Genomic DNA, 27,028 nt, shown 5'->3' on the forward strand with positions numbered 1-27,028 from the left:
TTCTCAGTAAGACAACTGAAATAGAGACATTGGAGGAGTGACATCTGAGAGTACGGGCACCCAGAAGAAACGGGAGTAAAGCTAATTCGAGCTCATCTGAGTCCTGAAATCGGCTGGCTGCATGCAGAGTGAGTGGAGAGAGGCAAATGTGTAACCAAGGAAGAGGCCGGCTGTGGATGGCAGTGAGGAATAGCTGAAAGACCTAGGAGGGCGGGGAACCATACTGTTGATTGTCCCTGTACTACAAGGTTTTACAAACCATTTCATAGTCACCGTCGTGAAAACTTCACATTCAAAAAATCCTTTTACTTGAAACTGTAAATTTATGCTTTCCTCTGCGAGATAATTTTGCTTTTATCCGGCTAAAGATTATGTTTTTCATATCCATCCTCATTAAAATAGATAGACTGAGATGGGCTGGACAGGTTATAAGGTTAGAAAATGAAGAACTTATAAAAAGAATAATGCTTATAAAACCGGAAAGGAAAATGAAAAAAGGTAGACCAAGAATGAGATGTATGGATTGTGTGGAGAAGGATCTGAGGGACTTGGATGTGGTTAATTTGAAGAAAAAAGCACAAGAGCGAGATGGCTGAAGGAAGTTTTTAAAGTAGGCCAAGACCCGAAAAGGGTTGTAGTGCCAATGATGATGATGATAATAATAATAATAATAATAATATTAAATCTTCTTTCAAAATTCCGGTTCATGTAATCTATTAGAAGTGCAGGAGAATCGACCATAAAGAATGGGACACACATAAACCTCTGTGTTTCAAACCCGTAATCCGTTTAGAATTTGGTAATATTTCACAGCATCATAAAATTATCATAAAATTTTCGATCTTATTTCTCTCATACTGAAGTTCTTATTATTCTCTTTTAAAGAAAGTTACCAAAAATAATTTGAAAGTGAGTCGTAAAATATTCTAATTTAATAGCTGCTGACCAAGTTGCATGAACCTCCCGAGCCCTTTGTAGGAACGTTATACCCTCCCTGGCATTTTCACCTTTTTTACTTTCAGTCTAACAACGTGAAAGATACCGTTTAGAATATAGACGCCTACATGGAAGGATAACACTAAAATACAGAGCGTTCACAATAAGAGGAAATCTCGAAACGCCGCAGGTACATTGGCTACTAACTCGGCTTTACCCATCGTATCTTCCGCAAAATGTAGTCTGTCAGTTCCGTCAGGGATAAGTCGGAAGTTGTGCTTACGTGTTCAATTAAAAAGTTTATTTCTCTCTATAATCAGTATGTATACGACTGATCAGAGAATGTTTGTTGTTGTATACTACATTAGAATCATTTTCTGAAAAGCTGATTGATGACGAAAGAGAGAATACCTACTTTCAAAAAGACATCCTTACAGTCCAAAATGCACGAAATTCAGCGAGTGCATTGCGAAAGGTGTTCGATGACAGGATCATTATTAGAGAACTGTGGTCTCCAAGATCGCTGAATCTTAGTGTCCGTGACGTTAATTTGTGGGGGAACTAGGAAGAAAATTGTACAGGAACACGCCTCGCACAGCTGAAGCAGCCCAGAGTGAAATTAGGAATAGGGCTGCTTAGATTTCGGCTGACAAACTTCGGTGTGTTTCGCAGGGATTCCCTCGAAGAGTGGAGGCGTGTTTAAGGCCCGCAGATAACCACTTCTGGTTCTGGCGAGTTTCTTTCTCATTTTACAGTGAGTGACAGGTACTTAAGAAAGACCTGCTCCATAAGACTTTTTCACAACTGTCTCTAAATAGGATTAAACATAGGGATCTATGAGTATGCTAGGACGTCAATATATTCTTCTTTTGTGCTAGATACGTTCGCATTCTGGAAGACACACTGAATCCAATCATGGCTGTCATCTTCTTCCTGACGTTGTGTTGCTTGTGTTTCTGCGCTTTCTCCGTTATTACGGTAAGCTATGACACGTTATCCTAGCATAATGAACATTAGATTAATTGTGACATGTCAGTGCATTGCCAGGCAACGGCTCGACAAACACACGGCAATACACACACGCAAGGACAGAACAACGTGGTTATGCAACCCGTTACTAGACAATAGCTCAGTAAACAAACTTCCGCATAGGCGGTGACGTCATACAACAGTGGACAACGAACACGTGACATGTTTTCTGTAGGTCAGGCCAAAATTTATAGGGGATAACTAAGGTCGTTTGCAGACAGTCGTAAGGTGGAGGAGTGAGTAGTAAGCGGCAGAACCAAGCTAGCAAGCCGTAAGCTTGAGGAGTCCAGGAGGGTCTTAGTTTGCGTTCTGAGGTTCCAGGGAAATTGAACAACGAAGGGCAAGAAGACTTCATGGAGATCTGAAGTGCTATTTTCTATGTTGAGATCCGTTGCCAGGAGACGAATAGTGGAAACTTAGAACCCTAGTGCGTGTGCAACGGTGAACTATAAATTTGGTAAATCATCGACAATGTTGTATTAATTGTAATTAGGAGAAATTGTAACCGACGTGTTAATAAATCCAATCACCGCATCTAGAACCCGTTATTTTCGTCATGCGTACCCCCCAACATGTGATACTACTTATAATTTTGTTAGGTGTGGGGTTCCCATAATTTTCGCTACGAAGAGCACTGTATTCTGTGTTGTAATGCCCGATATCTCCGAGTGACACGTTGCCTCTGTCGTCAGCGCCGAAAACCAACCCAGCAAGATGTAGCAGCATAGAAGAATGAAATTTTCTTCAGAACATGTAGGAGGAAGAGACCGCTTGAAAGACTTAAGAATTATTTAGAAAATGGCTTCATGTGTTCCGGTATAATCCATCAAAATTTCAGAAAAAATTCAACGGCCTTCGACCCGGATATGGAGACCAAATATTCTTCGGAATATTCGAAATTTCTACCAATTACAAGCTCAAAGTCACAGTCCAATTATAAAGTAAGCATAATCAAAAAATATGAAATGAAACATAAAAATTAAACCGGAAGGTCACATTTTTCAGTTTGTAATTTTTCACACATCCCGATAAGATTTTTCATTATGTATAAATATATAAATCATCTTAAGAACTGCATTAGTTTAACAATTTTAAGGGCATTTCTAAACATTTAGATTATCTGTCAAGGAAATTCTTATTATTACCGGCAATATCCTTCTATGCAGAGTTCTCGCACATGTTCCGAAATTTTTAGTAACCTGGTGTTGGTTCGTGGAGAATTTGTAGCCTCAGATGTAGGAGAACAATGACCTGCCAGGCAGGCAGGACCGGCTTCAAATGGGGAGATTTATAGCGGTAGACACGCTCTGGATGAACGCTACAATCACGTGTAGAGAGAGGAAGGATTGTTATGAATTCTGAACTCAAAACACCCGCGACAACTTGGATAGATTCTAATTTGGGAACCTTGGTATGTGCTTAATAAATTACAGAGAGGGTCAACTTTGCTTCTACATCTATCGCAACTTTACCTTCTGCTTTGATAAGATTCCTTTTAATAATGAATTAAATACAGTGTCAACCACTTAATCTATTCACCTGATAATTTCGGCCGAGAACTTTTTTTTTGTTTGCATTTCCGCCGTGAATGCTGCATGACGCATCAATCTCCTTTTCCCTCATTGCAATGATATATGTAGAGTACATACATACATGTATCTCCTCCTTATTTAATCTACATATCCTGTGTATTCCTCTTTCTTAGATTGAAATATCCTATTCAAGATCCTGTCCTTAGCCAGCATGAGTGAATATTCTTCCCGTAGAATGTGAACTTCCTTACTTACTTATGGATCTCAGCCCTTCTTGAGGAGAAGCAAAATCTGCAGCTACTCAAGAACTCCCCAACGTTTTATGGAACTCGAAGGTTCATTTCCGTGTTCACAGGAGCCCTCTACTGGTCCCTATCCTGAGCCAGCTCAATCCAATCCATACCATCTCTCCAAGATCCATTTTAATATTGTCCACACACACTTACGCCTTGGTCTTCCCAGCGGCCTCTTTCCTTCTGGCTTTCCCACCATTATCCTATATGCATCCCACTGTTCCCCCATTCGTGCTACATGACCTGCCCACGTCATCCTCCTTGACTTGGTCATTCTAATTGTACTTGGAGAAGAGTACAAGTTATGTGTGTAATGTGAATGCTAAGCTAAAGTAAGCAACACATAAAATTATCAGTTTTGTACATTTCCATCTTCGTGGTTTTAGATATGTGTCAGGAAGGTACGAACTCCAAATTCGTGACAGGTGGCATTCATGGCATTTAATTTGCTGTTACGTCCTTGGAGATCCAGTTTTTATCGGTTACAACCGTTCTTAAACACCTTAATCTTTATTTGTGCTAACATTTACAATTTTGTGCTATTCGCCAGGGCATTTAAGTTTTCACCAAGTGAATTAACATCATCATCAGCAGCAGTAGCTTATATTCTCTGCTTCTTCTCGCAGAGTTCCGGGAATTTTCTGCAAATGACACAAGGTGTACTTTTGTACTTCGGCATTCTAAAAGATCTAGCTATCTACACTTTCTTCGCTAATGAAGTGACAAATCAGGTAATTCATATGTTCTTTATTCCTATTTTCGTGGTAAAATATAAGTTATGGTCTTGAGAAATGTCCGAGATCTTCTATGGCACTGTACAAGGCTGTCTTCTTTATAAACTGCAAAAAAAAAAGTGGCCGATTCCAACTAATAGAAGAAAGAACTGGTATGAACCAATGAAAAGTTAAATTACATAATAGAAATTGCAGCATGTGTAAGTAACTTGAAGTCATATTTCTTTATTATTATTGAATAATTGTGCGGGGGCATTAGGTAGCATAGTTAGTTGAGGCGCTCTTCTACAGTACGGAAGGTTAGATTTCCGACGAGGCCACTGGATTTTTTAATTAACCTAATTCTTCCAGCCGCACTATGGCCCTGTGGTTGACTCAGCCTCTAACAGAAATGAGTACCAGGAATCTTCCTGGGGGTAAGGAGAGGCAGCTGACAAACTCACCGCCATCTGTGAGCCAGTTGTTTAGAAAAATAAGGGAGCCTCGACGCCTCAAAACCTTGTGGGAGTCGTTGTATGAAGAGACAACCACTAGTTGAACTGCACAATCTAGAACTGTAACTCTAACTCAGTAACTCTAACTATGGGCCTCCATAGCCTCTTGCAGGGATAGTTTTACTCTTTACCTTTACCAACAATTCGGTCCGAGGTAAACTGCACTCGTGGCGGTGCTCTCCTGGAAAAGAGGTCCCAACAATTCGGTCCGAGGTAAACTGCACTCGTGGCGGTGCTCTACTCGAAAAGAGGTCCCAACAATTCGGTCCGAGGTGATGAACACACTGGCCTTGACGAAACTGCTCCATTACGGTTTGTGGGTCCTAACTGCCCCAAATTCTTCAAATAGTGCTGTTCACAACACCTCGTGCGCAAAAAGTGGTCTCGTAGAAGGCAACACAACTGAATGACTCCCGCTTCCATAGTGTCCCGAGTTGTCAGTCTGTGGTACTTTCCAGCCTTCCAGAATTCCTGTCACGAAAACTTGGACAGATTTTCGCTATATTTAAAAATCACAAACTCTGTGATTATGCAGGTTAACTATTAACTAAATTTTCAGTTATTTTCCGGACGCCCTGTATTTTGCCTAAGACTCTTTCAGTTCTTCTGACAAATTCCAAGCTTCACAAAGAAAAATCGTGCACAGATGAGGATGGTTGAAAGTTTTAATTTCAGTGACGTAAATAGGAGATGGATGATCATATAGAACTAAGGAAGCTGTGGAGCTCTGCTTTACACTTGCCTCGCACCAAAAAATATCCGGATTTGTTGTTTCGTAGGGAAAACTAGAAATGAAGTCCCGAATTATGGAAGGAGATTTTCGAAAATGTTACTTTTGAGACGAAGAAAGTTAATGGAGAATAATAGGAGTATGAATGTTAGGGATAAATCTGTTAGTTATTGCTGTAAACATATACGAAAGTATAGAACATAGTACGTGAACCAAATTTAGAATTTATTTCAAAGAGAGAGACAACATAAGGACAGAAATGACAACCTTTAAACTACACTAGAATAAGAAATAATAGAAGGTTTAATCTAAGCTTGATAACCCACTGACGAGACTAATCACAAGCTTCTAGCCGCGTCAGTGGGTTATGCACCATATACACTAAGGCTGAAAACTCACTGCCGCGACAAGCCGCGCGCTGTTAGGTTTTGGAACGCGGCACACAGGTGGCAGAGCTCTCGCACGCCTAATATGTACAACTAACGGGCGCGCGCGACAAAGAGCGGCTAGCCGCTCGCGACTAGTAGCGTCAGTGGGTTATCAGACTTTACCTGGCAGTCGCAAGAGAAGACGATATAAAGAACGAGATTAGGGACACAGGTTCAGAGAGCGAAGGTTACTGAACCTAATGAAGATAAGGACAACTTCGACTATGCTAATAACTTCAACATTTCGCTGCTGATCCTTTGCCTGTTGCTCTGACTGAAGTTCTAATGCTTCAGGCGGAGAAAGTGCGAGATGGCGCCTGGGGATGCGACTGGGTCGGAACTCCCATTGCCTTCCAGAAGTGCATCACAACAATAATATCAGCCACCAACAATGAGGTCACTCTCACAGCCGGAAAGTTCGTGCCAGTCAGAGTCCGAACCATGGTCAATGTACGTCTGTAGCTCTGTGTCTATTTAGAGTATGATCTTCTTGATTGTGACACCGTGCAGGTTTGGAGTAGGTTACAACAACCCAGAATACTGAACTGTGTCATTACTCAGAAGATCACAAACTAAATCTTCACCATCTTGACAAATTAAAATCTCCTGTGTTGTGCGAGTATACGGTGAAGTTTAAATTTTTGTATCTTAATAGGCCTGGAGATTTAGTCAAAACAACGTATTTCGCTACATGTTTCTGCTCATGGAAACTAAGTATTAATATTTATGTGATTTAGCCAGAGAATTGTTTTGTTTTTCTACGCTCTTGAGTCAGTTTGTTAAAATGTGTTGTGTTGAAGTTAAAAAGTGTTTTGTATCTAAATTCACTATATTTTAACCAATTTACAAAAACGCAAATAAAGACAAATAGGTTCGCCTCGAAGCCAATATTTAACAAAAGTCAATATTTAATAACACATAAATTCAAATTTAAACATTGACTAGGGTATAGTAGCAGCAGTTACGTGAACATTGAACGCAGAGCTTTCCTCATGTTCACCAATAATGCCTATGTTATATTTATATTTAATGTAGGGTTATATATATATAATCACGAGAAAGAGTGACTATTGGCGAGGTTTTAGATCGGAGATTGGATTTTTGACTACTTACAGGTCATAACTACAAGCAACTGTAACATTATCGCTAATTTACGCACTTTACAAATCACTACAGTACATGCAAAGTTGTTATGTCTGCCAAGTCGTTCCATAGTAACGGTTTTAAATGAGGCCGCGCCGCTCAAGCGGTTAGTCGCCGGCTTCCTATCGCGGTGGCCCAGGTTCGATTCTGGGTCTGGTCAAGTGGGATTTGTGGTGGACAAATTGGCACTGCGGCAGGTTTTCTCCGATTATTTCGGTTTCCCCTGCCAATCTTCATTCCACCAATTCCTCCACAATCACCCTCACCTATCATCTGGGGCTGATACAATAGGCCAGAAGTGGCCGCGGTAAAGGGACTTAGTCCCACCCCACTAGCAATAAGAAAACAAACGGTTTTAAACAGTAGATATTCTTCAACATCTTTGCTAACTTCACAGACAATTTATTTTCTTCACATTCTCCCTTAACAGTTTTGTTTCAACTCACCAACTTTTAAACCTATGTCGGTCATAATATCTCGGCATGGACCGCGTAGAAAACATTGTTCATTTTTGTACTCCAACTTTTCCATGGGAACATGTTTGTTTTCGAAGGCGTTACTCAGTAACGGCTGCGTATATTTACTGGTTAAGAATCTATTGCCCAGTGAAGGGTATACACGCTACAATACATAATCTTGACCGTGAACTTCGCTGTGCTGATGAACTTCAACATCTACTGTATTTATGCTCGGGGAAAACCATGAAAGATGGGAAGGTGTACATTGGACGAAGAAGTCGTTTCATCGAGCCCGAGGCTATGAGACTCAAAGTCTCATCTGACTTATCAAATAGAGAGGGGAGGATGGCAGCGGCACAAAGACCCCTGATCCTGATTATCGTAATCTGCCGAATAAGTCCAGTATCCTGGCCAACAATTCCTGGCTCAGGGACCGGCCCTTAAGGGAAGCGATACAGATGAAGCTCCGCTCTAACGACTTCAACATGAAGGATGATTTCTCCGTGGAAAGACCGCGGAAGCCTTTTATTCGTCCCTGAAGGAAACGACGAAGTTACTTCCAACTCTAGAAAAGTTCTTTCCATCTGAGACGACATTCCTGTAACCAGGCACTCGAAAAAGCAGCTGATTTTACGGGTTTTCTCCCTGTTCGCAAAGCCCTGAAGAGCGCAGTGTTTTTTCAGTTATTATTATTTGACTGCCAGTCGTTCGACGAGAAATATACTTATTTTAGAATTTAAGAGACTCGTCATTTCTCACATTTTTATTTCCCTCCCGTGCCAATATCATTGCTTGGGAAAAACCCTGACCAATTTTCTTTTCCTCTATCCCTCGTGTGAGTCTGAGTTGCCATTTTCTCGAAACCTGCCTGATCTAATCAGCCGACTACCCTCCCCCCTTACACACTTGACTGACTCGAATATGGCGACAAGGGCTTCGGAAGTATCTATCCACTGTCGTATGACGTAATGACACGTGACACAAATGGACTCCATCATGGGCTGGAGGCTGAAAGGCAGTGGCAGTCTGCACGGTGCTCGTCACGATTCTGCAATAAAATTTGTTTTAAAAACCGAGAACAAAGACATTTCTTCTGCAATGTCCTCAGTCTTGAGAGAAAGAGGACAGGCACTCTACATTGCAGCATAATTAGTAAGCAAGAGTGACTAGCACGTGGTCGTTAGGCAAGAAGTCGCAAGCACACTGGTCTCTCAGGGAGAGGCTCCGAAGAATGTTCGCCAAAATTCCCGTATGAAGGAAGAACATCAAAGGATGTATCATCGGTCAAAGTGAATTCGGCCATAGAACGAGCTCATTAAATTACAGATTTCGACTTTTCATTCCTTCCTATCAGAACAGGCAAAGACTCTTCCATGCCCATTCAACAGTAGTAGCCGGTCTTAATCTTCAATCGGTTCCACTGATGTCACATGTGCTGCACGATTTACGCGGTTCTGTTAAATGAAGAAAACACGTAGCAGGATTCACTTGCGTAAAACATATGAGAGTATGTCAAGGATCATCAATAAACACTAATACCAGACGCGAATGACATATTCATAGAACGCTGGGTTGTAATGGATTTGATCAACGCGTTGTCAGGCCGCAGCTCTGTAAACACGGTACATTACGCAACAATACAACCTGTATGTCGTTGGACGCATGTTTATAGCTCGTTGCTAGGCAATAAGCAGCGTGCCGGTAACAATCACGTGACTCGTTTTCTCTGTGGACTTCCTAATGGAACAATAGAATTGTGATTTCTGTGTGGTCCGTGCCGCTGCTATATAACGAGAGCTGTGAGCCCCAAGTTCACAGCGAATTGCAACTAGTGAGTGACAGAGTTCTGAGTTCTCGGTAGGAGACAGACAAGGAAAATTAGTCAACTTGTGAAAATTTAAAATACGATTACAAGACTTTATTCATGTGTAATATTTGGAGTGATTTGAAGCGCTAGTTCCTGTGTTTTAATTGCGTTACCAGAAGAGGATCAGCGTGTGTAAATCAGGGATAGCGCTGTGTTCAAATGTGATTAAGAGAATTTGTAACCAACGTTCTAATAAATCCAATCGTCCGAACTAGAACCCGTCATTTTCGTCCCGCGTATCACCAAACAGAAAAAGATTACCGTATTTACGCATGTATAGGCCGCACATTTTTGCCAAAAATTCAAGAGGAAAACTGGGGTGCGGCTTATATTCGAAATATTCGAAATCACACTTCATTTAAAAAAAAATATTATATTCATAATTAGTAATACAGGATCTTCTACTCCTGAAATAATATTCCAAGAAAATTATTTTTTCTATAATTTCTGTCTGAAAATTGTGCTGCGGCCTATACACGCACGCGGCCTATACATGCGTAAATACCGTACTTTTAACTACTAGAGACCATTGATACTTACCATAAACCTAGGACACCGAACAGAGAAGAAGCCTTAATTTTTTTATTTTCAGATGGTAAACCAGAGCGTGTCCTTCTTCATGTTCCTGCTGGAAGTTAACGACAAAGTCGAGCGTAGTGAAGACAATTAGTGCACAATGACAGAAATGGCACTCGGCACATAACAAGCACCAGCAACAAGCAAAATCACTCTACTCCATTTCGAGTAGCTTAATATCAGACCACTAATTTGCATATTAATTAGCAAAGCTTAAAATGTCTTGTGCAAGCAAATAAATGCGCAGCTATCTCATTAGAAAGTGTTCGCTCAATAACAAGAACCTACAACATCTGTTCACTTTTCCATACGACTGAATTTGTTGCTCTTGACTTTTATGAAACAAGACTCCAACGATGAGGAAGATAAAGTTATTATGTTTAAGAACTTGTGAAAATCTTGACTAGTCGAGCGTCTGTCCATCCACACAGTTTGCCATCAACCCACTTACCCAGAAACCTGTTCTGTTGCTGTAAGATAATACCATTTCGTTCCGCCATTCAACTACGAAGGACCTGAAACAAGTCTTCTGACCCACACGATGAAGGAACTTTTTGGGTCGCTTCAAATCCCCGGCTGCCAATAATTAACATATTCAATCTCCTTGGGTGAATAATTAATTTTAATTCAATGTAATCCATGCATCTTAGTTTACGTAAATTGTGTACTGATGCAACATACAACGCTATTAAACAGCGAAGTCTGAAATTCTATGTTTGGATAGAGGCTATGATATTGTGGAGAAGAACTAGATCACTCGTATATAAAAGAATTGCGATAAATTCTTAACCGTTCCAATTATGTGTCTTAAATATGAATGATAATTTAAAGTGGCCAGCAAGTCGATGTAACTGGAAGTAATGTTCATACGTTTCTCCGCGGAGAAAAGCCATGATATTTCGAAATTTTATTATGGAAATTGAGAGAAAATTCGGAGATCGCATATTTCTTAAACAGTCATATTCTGTTTCTTGCCAGAAATTTATTAAGTAAAATCTCGATAAATACGATAACAAAATAACCTCTACATGTAATGTGGGACAATTTTTGTGTACAATTCTTGGCATCTTTAACAATAGATTTGTATAGATTTCAAGTATTTCACTGAAAATCCTTTAACAATCATAGTCCAATATTTTTAATTCTGAACCCCCTGCATTCTTCAGATATACAAGTAAAATGAAACTGAAGGGTGCAGACAAACTTTGGGTACGATGTCCACATAACAGAACAGAAAAAGAAAGTCAATTTTAACTCGTGTCCGGAAACGTTAACTAACATACGTATGATACATGATACATGATACATGATACAAACTCCGTGTTCAGTGCAAACTATATATTATAGGTCTTTCGTTTTGCTCTCCCCCACACACTACATGTTTCGGCCACAAACGGCCATCATCAGGTCTATTACTCACGTATCTGTCACGAGTAACTTAGTTTAACACTTAAAGTTTAAAAGCACAGGTCTTCCTAATTGTTCCTTTCGTCGCTATTACCAAAATCTACTTCGTTGATATCTTTGTTATTTACACACGTCAATTTTGATTTCTCTGAATTAGCATTTATAAAATCTTCAGTTCTAATTTTAAAATCTTTTCAATTTTCCTCTAAATTTTAAAATTTAAAAATGTCAGGGTTACTCGGCCTATGTCTATAGTGCTGCAGCGGCTACTTCTTGTTTCTAGTACTGTGCCGATGTTATTCTGTGTAGTCTCTCTGTGTGCGTGCCGCTGCTTATCTTTACTACATAGAGAGACTACACAGGATAACACCGGTACAGTACAAGAAACAAGAGGTAGCCGATGCAGCACTATAGACATAGGGCGAGTAACCCTGACATTTTTAAATTTTAAAATTTAGAGGAAAATTTAAAAGATTTTAAAATTAGTACTGAAGATTTTATAAGTGCTAATTCAGAGAAATCAAAATTGACGTGTGTAAATAACAAAGACATCAGCGAAGTAGGTTTTGGTAATAGTGACGAAAGGAACAATTAGGAAGACATGTGCTTTTAAATTTTAAATGTTAAACTAAGTGCAGTGTGACAGATACGTGAGTAATACACCTGATGATGGTCGTTTGTGGCCGAAACATGTAGTGTGTAAAGGAGAGCAAAACGAAAGACCTATAATATATGGTTGCACTGAAGACGGGGCTTGTATCATATATCGTATGGAGTGCAACAGGATGTTTAAATATAATATTGTAATATACGTATATATGAAAGAGTATATTTATAATAAGTGCTCAAAATACCCTTCACGAGATTCAGTAGCATGGACCACGGCATCCGATTAAAGATGTCGCGGCTAGTTGCCGATAGTCTGACCGACATCCACAGTACGATGTGCCCCTTCGTCGTCAACATGAGCTGCATACACAAGGGTGTTTAGTTGTCCCATAGGCAAAAATTCAGAGGATTCAAACTGGCGTGGAGCGTGGAGGTCATGCAGTGGGTCCTTCTGTACCTGTCCATCGGTCATGACACGTGTTACTGAGAACATCTCGCACAGCGCGGCTACAATGTGCCGGAGCACCATCACGTATGTACCGCATTCGTGCTCTGCTGCCAGTGGGACAGCTTCCAGCAGCTCTGGCAGACCGTGTGAGAGGAAATCTGCGTAGCGGTTGCCTGTAAGCCGATGTGGCAAAACGTGAGGGCCTACCAAACAGTAGCAAGTAACCCCTGCCCACGCGTTAATGCTGAACTGTTGCTGGTGTCCAGTCAAGAGACTGTCAGCCAGAATTCTCAAATATAATATTTCCGGATACATGTTGGTATGGATATTTTTCTTGTTTTGGTATGCTGAACCCTTGCCAAACGTTTTCCCACGCCTTGTATGAATTAATTCGGATTCAGTACTTTATGTGTAAAAAGTAAAAAGTAAAGCTATCCTTGTACAAGGCAGTGAAGGCTCATAGGGTTATGAGACGTTGAGGGTCCCTCACTATCTAGACAATTGGCTCAAAGATGGCGGTAAGGTTGTCAGCCTTACGCACCGGCAGGGCTTTACTCCCCAGGAAGATTCCTGGTACACATTTCTGTTAGAGGCTGAGTCGACCTCAGGGCCATAGTGCAGCTGGAAGGATTAGGTCAACTGAAAAAATCCAATGACCTCATCGGGACTTGAACCCGTGACCTTCCAGCTTGTAGCATAGCCCCTCATGCATTTATGTGTGCAGTATTTGTTTTGACATGTTGACTGGAGACACTGTTTCTTCGCCTTGTAATCTTGGCGGTCAAGCTGGAATCGTTAGTAGAAGAAAGTCAGAGGACGCGAATGATTCAGGGGACGCACGTACAGAGCCTTCGTACTCAGTTTCACATGAATGTTCAATAGTTCCAAGTCTGGATTAGTGTTCCGGTAATGAGACTCTACTTGCAGTATGCGAACATCCTGAGTTCATGTCTTTCCATTGCTTATTTCGGTTCGTAACTTAAATTATTTTAAAAAAGAAACCATGTTGATTAACATGTTTTCTCCAGCAGCTTCAAATTAAAACGTTAGATTGGAGAAATATTGGAGAAGTTTTCCGTGTCATCAGTAAAGGTAAAGGTATCCTTGCAACAGGTGGTGGAGGCCCATAGAATTGTGAGACGTTGAGGTTCCCCCACGCGGTAGCGTAGTTGGTTGAGGCACTATGCTATAAGCCGGAAGGTCGCGAGGTCGAATCCCAATTAGGTTAATTTTTTCAATCTAACTAATCCTTCCAGCCGAACTATGGCCCTGGGGTCGACTCAATCTCTGACAGAAATAAGTACCATGAATATTCTTGGGGGTAAAAGGTGGCTGGCGCGTAAGGCTGACAACCTTACCGCCACTTATGAGCCGATTTTCTAGAAAATGTGGGAACCCGTGTCATCAGAGATATTCTTATTGTTGCAGCACTGAAATGTCGGCAACTGAAGCTGCAGCGTATTATATTTTAACAGGTGAATGAACTAATTTTTAATTTGCGTTTCAATAATTATTTATTAAGATTACAAGGACGTACTTACTGTCTAAGTGCGTACTGTAACTTGTGGAACCTATCCTAGCCATATTTCGCACAGGCATGCCTCAAGTTCTCTGCTAATTAATAGCTACACAGCAGCAATCGAAAGCGAAACATCAGAATGGCGTGATCCGGTTTCATCCTACATCGAACAGAGTGTAGTTTACAGAAGATGTTACTTTGGATATTCTTTAATTAAGGAATGGAATAGTTTCCAAAATTATCACGAATAATACGAAGAAACATTTGTAACCAGTCGCTTTTCAGTTTGTGTCAAGCGATGACTGAGAAGCCGAAGCTGGTTCTCGGGACTCTTAGTTGTCCTGTGCGCCTAGTGATTGCAGCACCATATCGATCTTTATTGACGCAAGAGTTTAGCTCGCAGATTTGTCACAAGAATGCTCACGGACGAGGATCACCCTTTCCGCACCGCACTGGAGGTGAGTAGAGACTGGAAGGAAAACCCAGTTGATAGAGTTGGCACGGGACCCCTCATTGAGGCATTTAGGGATATTGTCCCTAAGGAACACTTAACAGGAAAAGCCTCGCTACCATTTTGTTGTAAGACTACACTTAACTCTAGTCATAAGCAGACCGAGTGTCGGGATCGATAGAGGAATGAAGCCAGCTGCATCATTAGATCCGACCTTCAGGACCCTTCGCTAGGAGGAGCTGAAGCAAACCAGGAGCCTCTTCACAGATGGCTCCAAAGCAGCAGGAGGGCCTTCGGTGGTTTTTCATTCTTCGACTACGATAAGGACAAAGACTGGACCTTCGAGGCCACGGCTATCTCCAAGTCTGTCACCTGTATCAACGAAATATAAGGCCGTAACTTTAGGATATTCTTGGACTCCATAAGCGCGAAGATTGCAATGTCATGGTCAAAATACGTTGTACTTTAGAGAAGGATACCCACTCATTTGCCGCATTAAGGAACTGCTTGAGGAGACAAAAGCAGCAGAGAAAGAAGTTAGGATACATTGGATCCCAGCCTATATAGGAATTACCGGGAACGAGCTAGCCAAGCATAGAATCAGGGACGGGAGGGATAGCCATGTCACTATTCCAGCCGAAGACATGGAAAGAATCCAAAAAGGAATCCCAGCTGTGGCACCAGGTTGGTGGGACGTTTCGGGGAAATCAAAACTTTACGTTGTTACTGCACAGCGGTTATTTCAATCTGCCGCCTCTGATGTGGCCACAAAGCCCTGGCGCATAGTCGAGCACGTTTTAATAACGTACAAAATGGGATTTGCATATGAGGAACATCTGAAGAAACCTCAGACCACGTCTTTTGGCAATGTCAAACGTTAACGAAGGAAAGGAAGGAACTTACCAAAGGATTGCTAAAAAGTGGAAAACGCTTCCCCTGAAACTGGACATAACTCTGACAGGCATGGAACCAAGTGATGTTCAAGGCCGTGCCATAGTTCAAGCGGTTAGTATCTGGGTTCCCACCGAGGTGGCCCGGGTTCGATGCCGGGTCTGGTCAAGTTGGATTTGTGGTGGATAAAGTGGCGCTGGAGCAGGTTTTCTCCGAATACTTCGGTTTCCCCTGCCAATCTTCATTCCACCAAATTCTCCATCATCATAATCATCCGGGGCAGGCTACAATAGGCCAATCAGTGGCCGCCGTGCCGAATGAACCCCCACTAAGTGAATTTATAAAAAAAAAGTGATGTTCACATACTTGGAACTTTCATCAATGCAGCTAAGCTAAGAATGTAAATAACTAACACTAACCACCGTCCGCAAGTGGAGAATGCGGACCAAAATACAACCGTACTTCATAGGATAGTCACAAAAGAAGTCAAAACAGGAGTTTTTTTAATTGCTAGTAGAGTGGGACTAAGTTGCTTGTACTGAGGCCACTTCTGGCGTATTGTACCAGCCTCAGATGATAGGTGAGGGAGGTTGTGGAACAATTAGTGCAATGAAGATTGGCAGGGGAAACCGAAGTACTCGGAGAAACCCTGCCCCAGCGCCACATTGTCCACCACAAATCCCACTTGACCAGACCCGGGATCGAACCCTGGCCGCCGTGGTGGAAAGCCAGCGACTAACCACTTGATCTATGGCGCGGCCAAAACAGGAGTTAGTACTTCAATAAAAATAAGAAAAATAACCATTGACATAAACCAAGCTTAACAGAGTTTCACCACATAAAGCTCTTAATAGTCCAGCTCTCTCATTTTCTAATAAAAAAGATACAACATTTATTTTTAAATTTAATATTCCTCTGTAGAGAATAAAGAGTAGGATATTATACTAAATATTCCAGGTACTCACGTAGCGTCTCGTAACTCTCTGATTCCCAATAACAATTATATTTAGTGACTTCCTTACGAAATCCTATAAAATGAAAATAATTCGTATTCATACGTTACAAATATTTCTGTATTAAGAGAAAAGAGCCCTTATTCAATTTTGTCTTCTTTCCCACCTTTACAACTTCCATGTCCTTCCATCTCGTGTGTTATCTATATTCGCGGCTTGTATCTTTATTTTCTGTCTCTTGTTACTTTCGCTTCCTTCTCTTTCTCTACTTCCGTTTGACTTCCTCTTAGTTTTCATTCCTTTTCTCTGTTATTTCTCTATACGTTACTTCTTTGCGTTTCTATTTCACTTTCTTATTCTCTCTCTCTCTCGCTCTCGCTTCTTCTCAATGTGTATCTTGTTCACTCCAAGTGCTGCTCACTCACATAAGACAGCCACGCAGGGGATAATTTGGGTCAATATATTAAGGCAAAACGTGTAGGAAGCAGATCATTGTTTCTCTGATCAGGTTCTGACGTGGGATGTCCCGTGTGAAACATAGGAGGCTTCAACGCAACCGGCAACGTCGTTGGTAAATCACAAGTGCTCTGAAACGCAACTAAACTGTTGGACCTGAGCTTCTCACGGTGATGATTAAGAGCACCATAGTCTTGCGGGTTCTAACGCCGTGTAGTTCCGTGAGAATCCGACGTTTCGGAGGAACAGATCTTCATATTCAGTATCGAATTATGAGCCAAGCAACATGCGGGAAGCTAGGTTCAGCATCCACGCATTAAACAGCAATGTATCATAAGAAAAAGAGAGAGCTGAAGTAAAAAACAGTTTCATTCCAAGTCTCTGTGACTCCTATATTACCGAACGTATACCGATCATCTGCTTTCCGAAGTCGTAGCCGCATGGCTGCTGCAGTGCTTTGTGCTATACTGTCGAGTGTAGAGCAGTTGCTATCCAATGATCGCGAGATAAGCGAATATACTAGAGATGTTTCGAGGAAAGAGCTCGGTAAGCACGTTCCCGCGGAAACGAATAATGCAACATTTTGCTGCGACAATGGAAACGGGGTGTTTCTACGTTGGTCCGTGCCGAGAAGTTATAAACGGGTTAAGATTTGGAGCTTACTTATATAAGCGACTAATCTGCCGTTGTAGCATAAGATACGTAACATAGGCATGATCTGCTTTGCAAAGCTTGGACTGATAGAGAACTTTTATATAGTGCAAAAGGAAGAATTGAAAATAACTTGCTACATGTGCGATACTTACACTTGATGAGATAAACTTGTCTTCTCGGCAGAGAGGAATTTACATGAGAACTATGGCCGCAGTTTCAGTAAAAAAAAAAAACCCTTGATCATATATCTCGAGGGGCTTGGCGCCAAGACGAACCAATGGCGGTATAACCGCCAGTCGTAAAGTAAATTTGGGTCTGACTTTGACATTGACTTCGAGCTTAGTCAGTGCTCAGTTGATAGGCGGGCTGTGAAAGGAAGTCACCACTTTCCTTACTGTTGCGTAACCTCGTTCCACTGTTGCGTAACTTGGCAACCGACCGTTTATCAAGAGTCTGTCTTCGTGGTAACTCGTTCCACATCCCGTTGCCCAACAACGGTTTGACATGTCACACTACATAAGTGCGTGTGTATGCGCTTGCAGGTGGATGTGTTTCTCTTCGTAGAACAGCATCATGTCATGTCATGATCTTTTTCTTAGTGAAAGAAAATAAATTGGCGTTTTTGACAACAGAATGCTGAGGAGAATATTTAACTCTGGAGGAGACTAAACTTATGTGAACAATTTCATAACTAGTAACTCATAAATTTGTACTCCCGGGCATGTCGACGTGGATGTGAGGGGGACGTACATGTGGCACGCATAGAATATATAAGAAATGCTTAAAAAAATTTAATCAGAAGAAAAGTGGAGAACTGTGTTAGAATTAATCTCAAATGAAGAGAAATTTAATTTTTGACTAAATCAGACTGCCAAAATTCGCATAAAATGTCCTGTCCCATGGAACTAGTTCGATTCCTTGGTCAGTTACAACATATTCTGACATGTTGACCCCTACCTCCCCAGCGGTACGTGGCGGTAACGTNTATTTATCTCCATGGAATTATTGAAACAGATATAAATATATATTTGTAGTAGTGCCTAAGTGACTGGTTTGTTATGGTGGATAAAGGAAAGGGCTTGCCATATGCTGGATAAATATTACAGATCGGAGAATTGAGAGAAACATAAAAAGAAGTTCAATGGAGTAATTTCTGGTAAAAGGAAACATACGAATGGCGAGGACTAAAATGGCAGAATAATGTTGTGGGGTATAGAGCCGTTGCTACGAAGTGACTTCTGTAAATATCAGGATTCGCTAGGTAATGGCCATACACAATAATAGAGGAGGTGTCACGATACGTGACGCGTACAGCCGTTGCTATGCAGCCCCTGCTGCATACGCATGCGCAGTGACATCACAAAACAATAGACGTGGATCCGCTCCGAGGCTATATGACTCCACTGTGTTCTGTTCAGCAAGTGAGTGCAGTGCAATTGAGGGTTAAAATATAGTGCTCACCAGCGAGCAACGGAAGATGAAGATCCCGAGGAAACGACTAGTGAAAATATTGCGTAGGAATATCCTTTGTGGAAAGCAGTTTCCTGTAGCAACTGCTGTTGTCTCGTTGTTTGTTCCGCGGTCATTGTCTATCAATGGATCTACACGTCACAATACAAATAGAAAAATGTTATGAATGTCTTAATAAAAGTCTGAATGCATTTCTGAAACCATAAATTTCACGGAGACTTACAAACTCATATTGTAGCTGCATTATTGTCATACCAAATTTGGCAAAAAACTGTTCGTGAACCTTTATTCTGATAAAGCCACTACATTGATATTTAATGGTTAATGAAAAGAGAATTTAAAAAGTATTTTGGCGGCAAAATGTTTGCTGAAACGTTCTCTAACATGTCACACTTACACCGCAATAGAATCTTCTGCTGATTCTCACAAAGGAATGGTTGCGTTGCTCGGTAGGGACAGCAAGCCACTTCATGTTCATGTAGTTCACAAGTGTTTACAATATGTTAACGCCGTAGGAGAATCTCTCTTCATTTCTGTGCTGTCAGTTTTTATGATCTCCAATTATTAAGGAAATTAAACACAGATTAGGTGAAACTAAGGCTGGACTGAGAAGTTAGTTTACTATAATCTTGATTGACTCAATTACAATTCATAAAAACAGACGAATCCAAAATCCAAATATTCTGGAAGGCATGAATTCAGAATTGGCGTCTAGCCTAACCATGAATGAAAGGAAGACACTCACTTAGAAGAAATGAACAAATCGAAGAGAAAGCAGAATTACTTTCAACAAGACTTCCACCGTAAAAGTGTTACTGTTTATGACGACTGTCATGCGTGACATACCACAATTTTACTTTCGCAACTATATTCAAGTTCAAATTCGCACTGCAATAAATTAATTAGTTCTTCAACTTCGCAATCGCTTACTCCCCACTTCCTTTCTTGTAGTTTCAGCACTAGCAGCATGGCGCCATTCCGCTTTACGTAATTCAGAGCAGCGGGCTCTCAGAAGAAGCAGTCAGTAGCAAAGAAGTGCATGGAAGTGCGTGGATCAAGGGATAAACTATAATGTAAATAGGTTTCTGGATATCTTCCGTGCGTTATACTAACTGATACATAAACGGATTTATGCTGTTTCTATCATAAAACGCAGTTTTTATTGTGAACTTATTTCTGCTAAATTTTATTACACTGCATTAACTTTCAGTACAGATTGATTTCTTATAAGTTACAGCATTACTTTTATCAGCGTAATTGATCGCTTTTAGCGCAATTATCAAATCTCAGTACTTAAATTTTCGGTTATCATAATGAAAGAAAAGAAATTGTTTCAGAAGCAACTGCTTGTAGAAAATCGTTTTTGGTTCCATAATTTCATGTTCCGTATTGCAGGGTGTCCCATTTTTAAATCAAGAGAGTCAAGTGTAATGTTCGTTTTATCGTTTATTTGCTTTTATATGAATTTTGTTGCAATACTTATGGATACTTACATGAATATACACAATATGGAACGTGCAATGGAAGGCGTCAGACTGGCCTTCCCCATTGCGAGTGGCTTATGTATTCATCAATTCATGAGGTATGGCACAAATATACCAACACAAAAACACCTAATTCTTGTAATATCGGGGAGATGATACTGTTTACTTTGATGACAGTCATTAAGAAAATTTTCCGAAGTCAATGTAATTGAAAAGTCATGAAGTTTCATACTAATTTTGTGATTTTGTTTGTTTTGCACTTCCTGAGTAAACTCAGTGTCCAATGATTGAAAAGCTTTGCGTGTGTTGGAATTTCAGTATGAAATAATTTTAAAAATGTATACACGAATGTACAATATAAAAGAAATTCGATATTCGGGCGTTATTATGCTCTAAATTCGGATATAAATGAGGTTTCATTCATGTATTCGTTTCTGGATCCTGCATGTACAAGGTGTCCAGATGAAAGATATTAAAAATAAAATAATTATATCTCAGAAAGCTTTTATTATACAAGTTTTTGGGTTACACCACTACAAAGGGAAACTATTAAATTTTTTTATTTCTGAGTATATAACTCTCTCAATAAATTTCAACGTGGGCTCCTTTGTTGGCATGACAAATATCCCGACGATCCAGCATGTTTGGTGTTCCTGTAGCCACAGCATCACATATGCGGGCTTCCAGGTGTTGCAGGTCGTTGATCTTAACCTGTTCTTCACATAACCCCGCAAGAAACATTCAGAGGGGTTAAATCTGGCGACCCAAGAGGCCAGGCAGTTGATACATTCCTGCCGATCTATCTCCCAGCCATCACTCTGTCCAAGTGATTCCTAGCATGGTGGCAGAAATGTGGCGGCGCATGCGCGTAAGTCGGGCATGAAAAAAATAAACTTACAGGAATTTCCTTTCCAATGGCGTAAACCGGATACGTATATGACAATTAGTTTCCGAGATATATAATTTTTTATTTTCGATACCTTTCATCCCTACACCCGATACTTATGAACCTTCAATCCAACACAAACAGCATTGTAACAGAATTATAAAAACCCCCCGCTATATTAACACTTTCATGAAATTACATGCCATTTATGAAGATTTATACAGCACCTCATTATATTTTCAAGGTCAACTTTTACAAACTTATCTTTTCTCATCTGCACAAGAAATTCTTTGTGTCCTATGCATTCCGAAATTACGTTTCCGTTTTCATAGTGACCAACCAGAACGACCGCATCTATCTTTCCTTGCTTAATAAAAGTTTGGGCAAATGAACTTCAACACTCATTTCTAATTTGGTGCTGGGGGTTTGGCAAAGCTTTTACTTGGAATATTATGTGACGCAACAAGGAACAGCTCACATGAAAAGCTTGGATAAACTGCATTGAGGAGTAGCTCGTTAGGTCGCGGTGTGTCGTAAACTTCGTTCAGACGTGAAAATGGAGCCTACGTTGGAACAGAAATTGAATGCGAATTTTGTGATAAGCTACAGAAATCGCCAATTTAAACGTTCGAGATTTTAAAAACAGTTCACAGTGAATCCCCAGGCCAAAGAAGCCACGAGTGTTAAAATCCAATATCAAAACGGCGTTGATCTTCTCTTTCGACATCAGTGGTATCATCCACTTTGATTTTGTGCCCGAAGGGACCACTGTTAATAAGACATTCTGCTTGGAGGTTTTGAAAAGATTTATTGTTGCCTTGGGGCACAAGTGAGAGAGTTGTGGAGAGATCGCTAATTTATTCTTTACCAAGCAACACGCCGGCACATTCTTCGCTTCGAGTGTCGCAGATTTTTGGCAGGAAATGATATCTCTGCCATGGACCATCCGCCTTATTCTCCTGACTTGGCTCCAGCTGGCTTCTGACTGCTTCCAGAACACAAGAGTGTGCTGAAAGCAAAACGTTTCTCGGACCTTGAAGACATTAAATCATATGTGGAAAAAATGACAGATATTCCTGTTCATGATTTTAAAATCTGTTTTCAACAGTGACCGAAGCGCTGGGAACATTGTAAAAAATCAGAGAGAGATTACTTTGAAAAATATTGAAAAATTAGTCTCAAAATTTATTTGTCTGAGCCCGTACTTTCTTATTTTTAATTTCTTAGCCGTCGTATATATTCGGAATCCTCTCCAGAAGTGAAGCACCAGTGGTCTCAGCATATTCAACGTTTGCAATTTGTAAATAATGTTTCTAATTCCGTCTAGTTTTGAGAGAGTCAGGCGTTTTGAGGAACGTGCTAAGTAAGAAACCAGGAGAAGCAGGGGCCCCGCCATAGCTCAGGTGTAGTCGTTGGATTTCCACCCGCTGGCCTGGATTACATCCCAAGTTGTCATGCGGAATTTTTGGTGCACAAAGTGGCGTTGGGACGGATGTTATCCATTTTCCTTGCTTCTAATTCCATTAACTGCTCCACGCACGTTGTTTATTAGAGCCAGTGGTATACACTATAGCTACTACAGCTCCATTAAGCAACCAACTTTAGAACACAAGCAGGCGGCGAGCTTGCGGCCTGCTTCAGCTGAGTTCTTGCGTGGCTTATTCTTCGATCCTGAAGATTGAGGCAAGATGTTCCTCTCTAGAGCATGGCTCTCTCCTCTCTAAACGAGTTACAACCGAGAAGACTGTACTCTTCAGAGTCACTAACGTGAGATATCAAATCCCACAATAAATAGCGGATCGTTTTAAAGTGTGTGGGTAATACTCTATTCTCTTTAGACGTAGCAGGCATCAAGCGAAAGCGAAGTAGATTTGTTCCAGAAAAATAACAGAAAATATAGATCAAAAAAATGTTTCGGTTGATCACAAAGGAGTTAGGAGTTGATTAAATTATTTAATTAAATTGCGTCACAATTATCTTTGGGATAAAATGTAAAAGGTAAAGTTGTTTCTGTGTTTAACTAATTAAGCACTACGCCATGAAGGCGTATGGGGGAATCGATGTATAGATCCAAATTTTCTTGACACGTGGACTAGTTGGAGGTGAGAGGTTAGCTTCACACTCCAGCCGCTTTATCCCAAGGGAAGAAACCAACATACGCATTGAATGGAAAAATGGGTAGGTCTGGACGACGTGGAGAAGATAAAATTCTTGATCTTACCAGGACTCGAACTCCCAACCCCTCAATAATCCAGCCCGTATCCAGTCGCTATACCGACTACGATACCCCGACTTGATTTTCCTCGAGACACATGTGAAAATGGATGGGTTACCATTGCAAAAACAAATTCACAACGTATTTCAGCCAAGACAGGTCATTCTCATGTGATTCGTGAGGAATACACAAACAGTGATGAAATATATACAAACTATAGTTCTTCTATGTAAGCATCTTTGAGAGCATTACTCCCATGCGCATCTCAGGCGCCACGACTAAATAATCAGAAAATATTACCCATTCGTTTTTCCAGGTTACGAAGGGAGGCTGTGGAGCGATTGCTGGGTCTCACCAAGCCATTCACTTGGGAGGGCGCACCAACACGGGATCCACATACCGGACGCTTGACAATGGCAGCATGGATCCGTCGTATTAATACGTCTGCTAAGAAAATTTCTGCTCTTCTCATCTTCATACATTTCACCTATATTTTCTTCCGCAATGTTTCCAGCAAGGGACGTCTCCTGCAGTTCAACACATGGTATCCTTTCGAAACGTTAAGCAGCCCACAATACGAGATTGTGAATGCGACCCAGGTATGCTGTCCCAATTTCCAGTGCTACAGGTGATGTCCGAGCACTAACTTCTAGACATCTCGTCATAGGAGAGTTCCTATTGAAGCTGAGGACAATGTAATCATTAAAATGAACACAGAACAGAGCGTTAAAGTGATTAATAGAGATAAGATATAACATTTTATAAGAAAAAATACAGTTTTCATGTTTCGATATATAAATAAAATTTTGTTTTTAATATGTTGGTAAACTTGACTGAACGAAAATAAAATTATTGAGAGAATTCATTGGCATATTCTTTGATACACTGTTTTCAAAGCAACTACTTACAATCCAAGAATTTCAAGATATATTTCGGAGAGATGTCACAAAATTTTCCTATACACATACTAAACCTGTTCTCAAAGAACTAAAACATTTATACTATCATTGCGCTATACATAGGTAGTGGTTGCCGATGTTGCTTATCATGTAAATAGGAGGACAGGCAGTAGCTGTTAAAGTAATCGTGTATAGGAACACACTAAAAATCTTCTTCGCTGAAAATCACAATGACCCAGCGAATAAGACAATCATTGAGAAAATATCTTTGAAGAAGAGCAAGCTTCAGCCAATTTTCGGGACAGCATAGAAAGAAATTTCCCAGCACATTACTTGAGAATAATGGAAATTATTGGAAGTAATGGAAGGCCGTGACTTAATCTAAATTATTTAAAAGCATCGAGTAATAAGAAAATAACATTCTCTCCTTAAATTTCATTTTTCAACAGGCTACATAACACTATATTTTTGATAAACTGAAGGGCACAAATGGTCACAAGAATCTAATTAACATTGTACCTCTCAGAAGGCTTTAAGAGAATACAGATACACTCCTCTAACCACTGTTTCAGTGCTCGAAACACAAATATCTTTTACGGCAAAATTTGAAGTACAACTTCATACCCTTATATAAATAAAAAACACAAANATGGAACCTAGGCCTTTCGTGGCAGAATGATCAATATTTCACAAACTATTTCTCAACAGCCCATCCGAAATAGGAAAATCCAATTAACACCTAAAATGTATCACAGTTGATAACTATGTCTTTGGCCAACAGTTCATCGGATCCATTATGTGCTTGTGCTCTTTCGTTGCCTTCACAAGCCTGTACGCCACGTTGGTATGTATCGCGTGCAGTCAGCTGGAGAAGCTGCGAGCGAACCTCCTGGATATCAGACAGGAATTCGGCACACCAGCGCAGGACTCGGGCGCTGAGACTGACACAGAGGAGGAAGAACAAGTCCAGATGTCTCAGGAAGTGTTCTGCCGCATGCAGGAGCAGCTGAACGACTGCATACGTCACCACCAGCTGATCTTGGAGTATGGACATTATTTAAATCAAATGAACAGTAGGCGATTGACGTTCGATATATGCCGTATGACTTAAGTATTTTAAATGTTATCTTCCAAATGTTAAATTGTATTTGTATTATCTTGCGGCATATGTTTCGGTAATACCGATCTGGCACATTGTAAAGTGACCCGGCTCCTATATGTATGCAGATTTGCGTCCCTATTACTATTTTCAAATCCTGCAGGAATGCCAACGTTGTGATTAGAAATGTCGAACCTCATATATTCAAGGCACATTGTGACAGCGTCCTGAAGGAAAACTGCAGTAATGAATCTAACACTGTGTCTTATCTTAATGAAGTTGGGTTTGATATGTATATGTAATTCCCGAGTTTTCTTTCTGATGCAGTTACTTCCACGGCATTCTTTTAACACGTCACTGGCCCATATGTTCATTTGCTTAGTAAATTTTTAATCCGCATGTGTCACGTGTGCATCCATTTAGTTGAATTCAGTACAATCCAGACTCCTTTTTAGTCTGTGGAACGTAGAAGTTTATTTAGTGTTACATCGCGTTAAAAATAATTATGTGAATTTTTCCTTAATCCAGGTTTACAGAACCTCTGATGTTGATAAAGACGTCCTTATATTAGTTTCATATATTCCATTAAATGCTTTACATTGGATAGACCCACTTAACGAAGAAGAAATCCACTTTTCCATTTAGATTATTTCGCGCAATCCCCTGGGTCCATTCTTCAACCTCTAAATTAAACAAATTGAAATATTTTTAATCTATTACTTTATAAAAACATGTTTCAGAAGTCAACTACGTGCTCAAGTGATTAAGTAACAGTGATTTAAATGGATCCCCGATTGCAAATGTTGTGTACTGTGTACATTTATATATGTATACTGCGTATATTACGGACAATTCCTGAGTAATTAATCAGCTGAAATATACTAAATCATGAGTGATGTTTTGAACAATACTCATTCTCAACTGCCTCGACATTTTCATAAAATTTGAAAAACAAATTAATATCAGGAAACTTGTTTTTAAAATTCATATTACAAAATAAAATATACGTAATTTCCAACGGCTTTCATTGCAGTTTATGTATATTACTTGAAGCTTGAAGCAAAGAGCAAAATATAAGACATAATAAAATGAGCAAAGTTCGTATTTCAGCAGTATCTATCTGTCTGTCGCTCCCTATCTATCTCGTATATATCTGTCTGTGTATGTCTCTACAGCCCTTGTGGACCTTGGCCGCCTTTCAGTTTTTTAATCTATACACAGCCGGCAGGACTCCTTGGACGGGGCATCAGCCCGTCGCAACGCCGCTACCTACATATAGAATAATACAAACACGGAATAAATGCACACAAACATTCATGCCTTGAGTGGGATTCGAACCAACGATCCCAGCGTTCGAGTAAGCGAAG

At 40.4% G+C, this 27,028-nt stretch overlaps 2 protein-coding genes across 4 annotated transcripts in view; both read left to right on the forward strand.

Annotated features, from left to right (window-relative positions):
• LOC111863738 (odorant receptor Or2) overlaps positions 1–24,452 on the forward strand; it is a 36,162-nt gene extending 11,710 nt beyond the window's left edge. The window contains exons 4-7 of one of the 3 annotated variants that reach the window (XM_023850320.2): positions 1,815–1,914; positions 4,417–4,521; positions 6,471–6,626; positions 10,237–10,462. In XM_023850320.2, the coding sequence (XP_023706088.2) occupies positions 1,815–1,914; positions 4,417–4,521; positions 6,471–6,626; positions 10,237–10,314 (439 nt within the window). In that variant the 3' untranslated portion in view covers positions 10,315–10,462. Of the gene's footprint in view, positions 1–1,814; positions 1,915–4,416; positions 4,522–6,470; positions 6,627–10,236; positions 10,463–23,979 lie in introns of those variants that run through there. The other 2 variants (XM_033751177.1, XM_033751178.1) reach the window with 2 other exon arrangements.
• A 906-nt stretch (positions 24,453–25,358) lies between these two features.
• Positions 25,359–27,028, forward strand: part of LOC117282255 — a 49,601-nt gene continuing 47,931 nt past the window's right edge. Inside the window, exon 1 of the mRNA XM_033751180.1 lies at positions 25,359–25,606. Coding sequence (XP_033607071.1) covers positions 25,359–25,606 — 248 coding nt within the window. The remainder of the gene's footprint in view (positions 25,607–27,028) is intronic.

Source organism: Cryptotermes secundus, unplaced genomic scaffold (assembly GCF_002891405.2).
Source record: "Cryptotermes secundus unplaced genomic scaffold, Csec_1.0 scaffold556, whole genome shotgun sequence".
NCBI lineage: Eukaryota > Metazoa > Arthropoda > Insecta > Blattodea > Kalotermitidae > Cryptotermes > Cryptotermes secundus.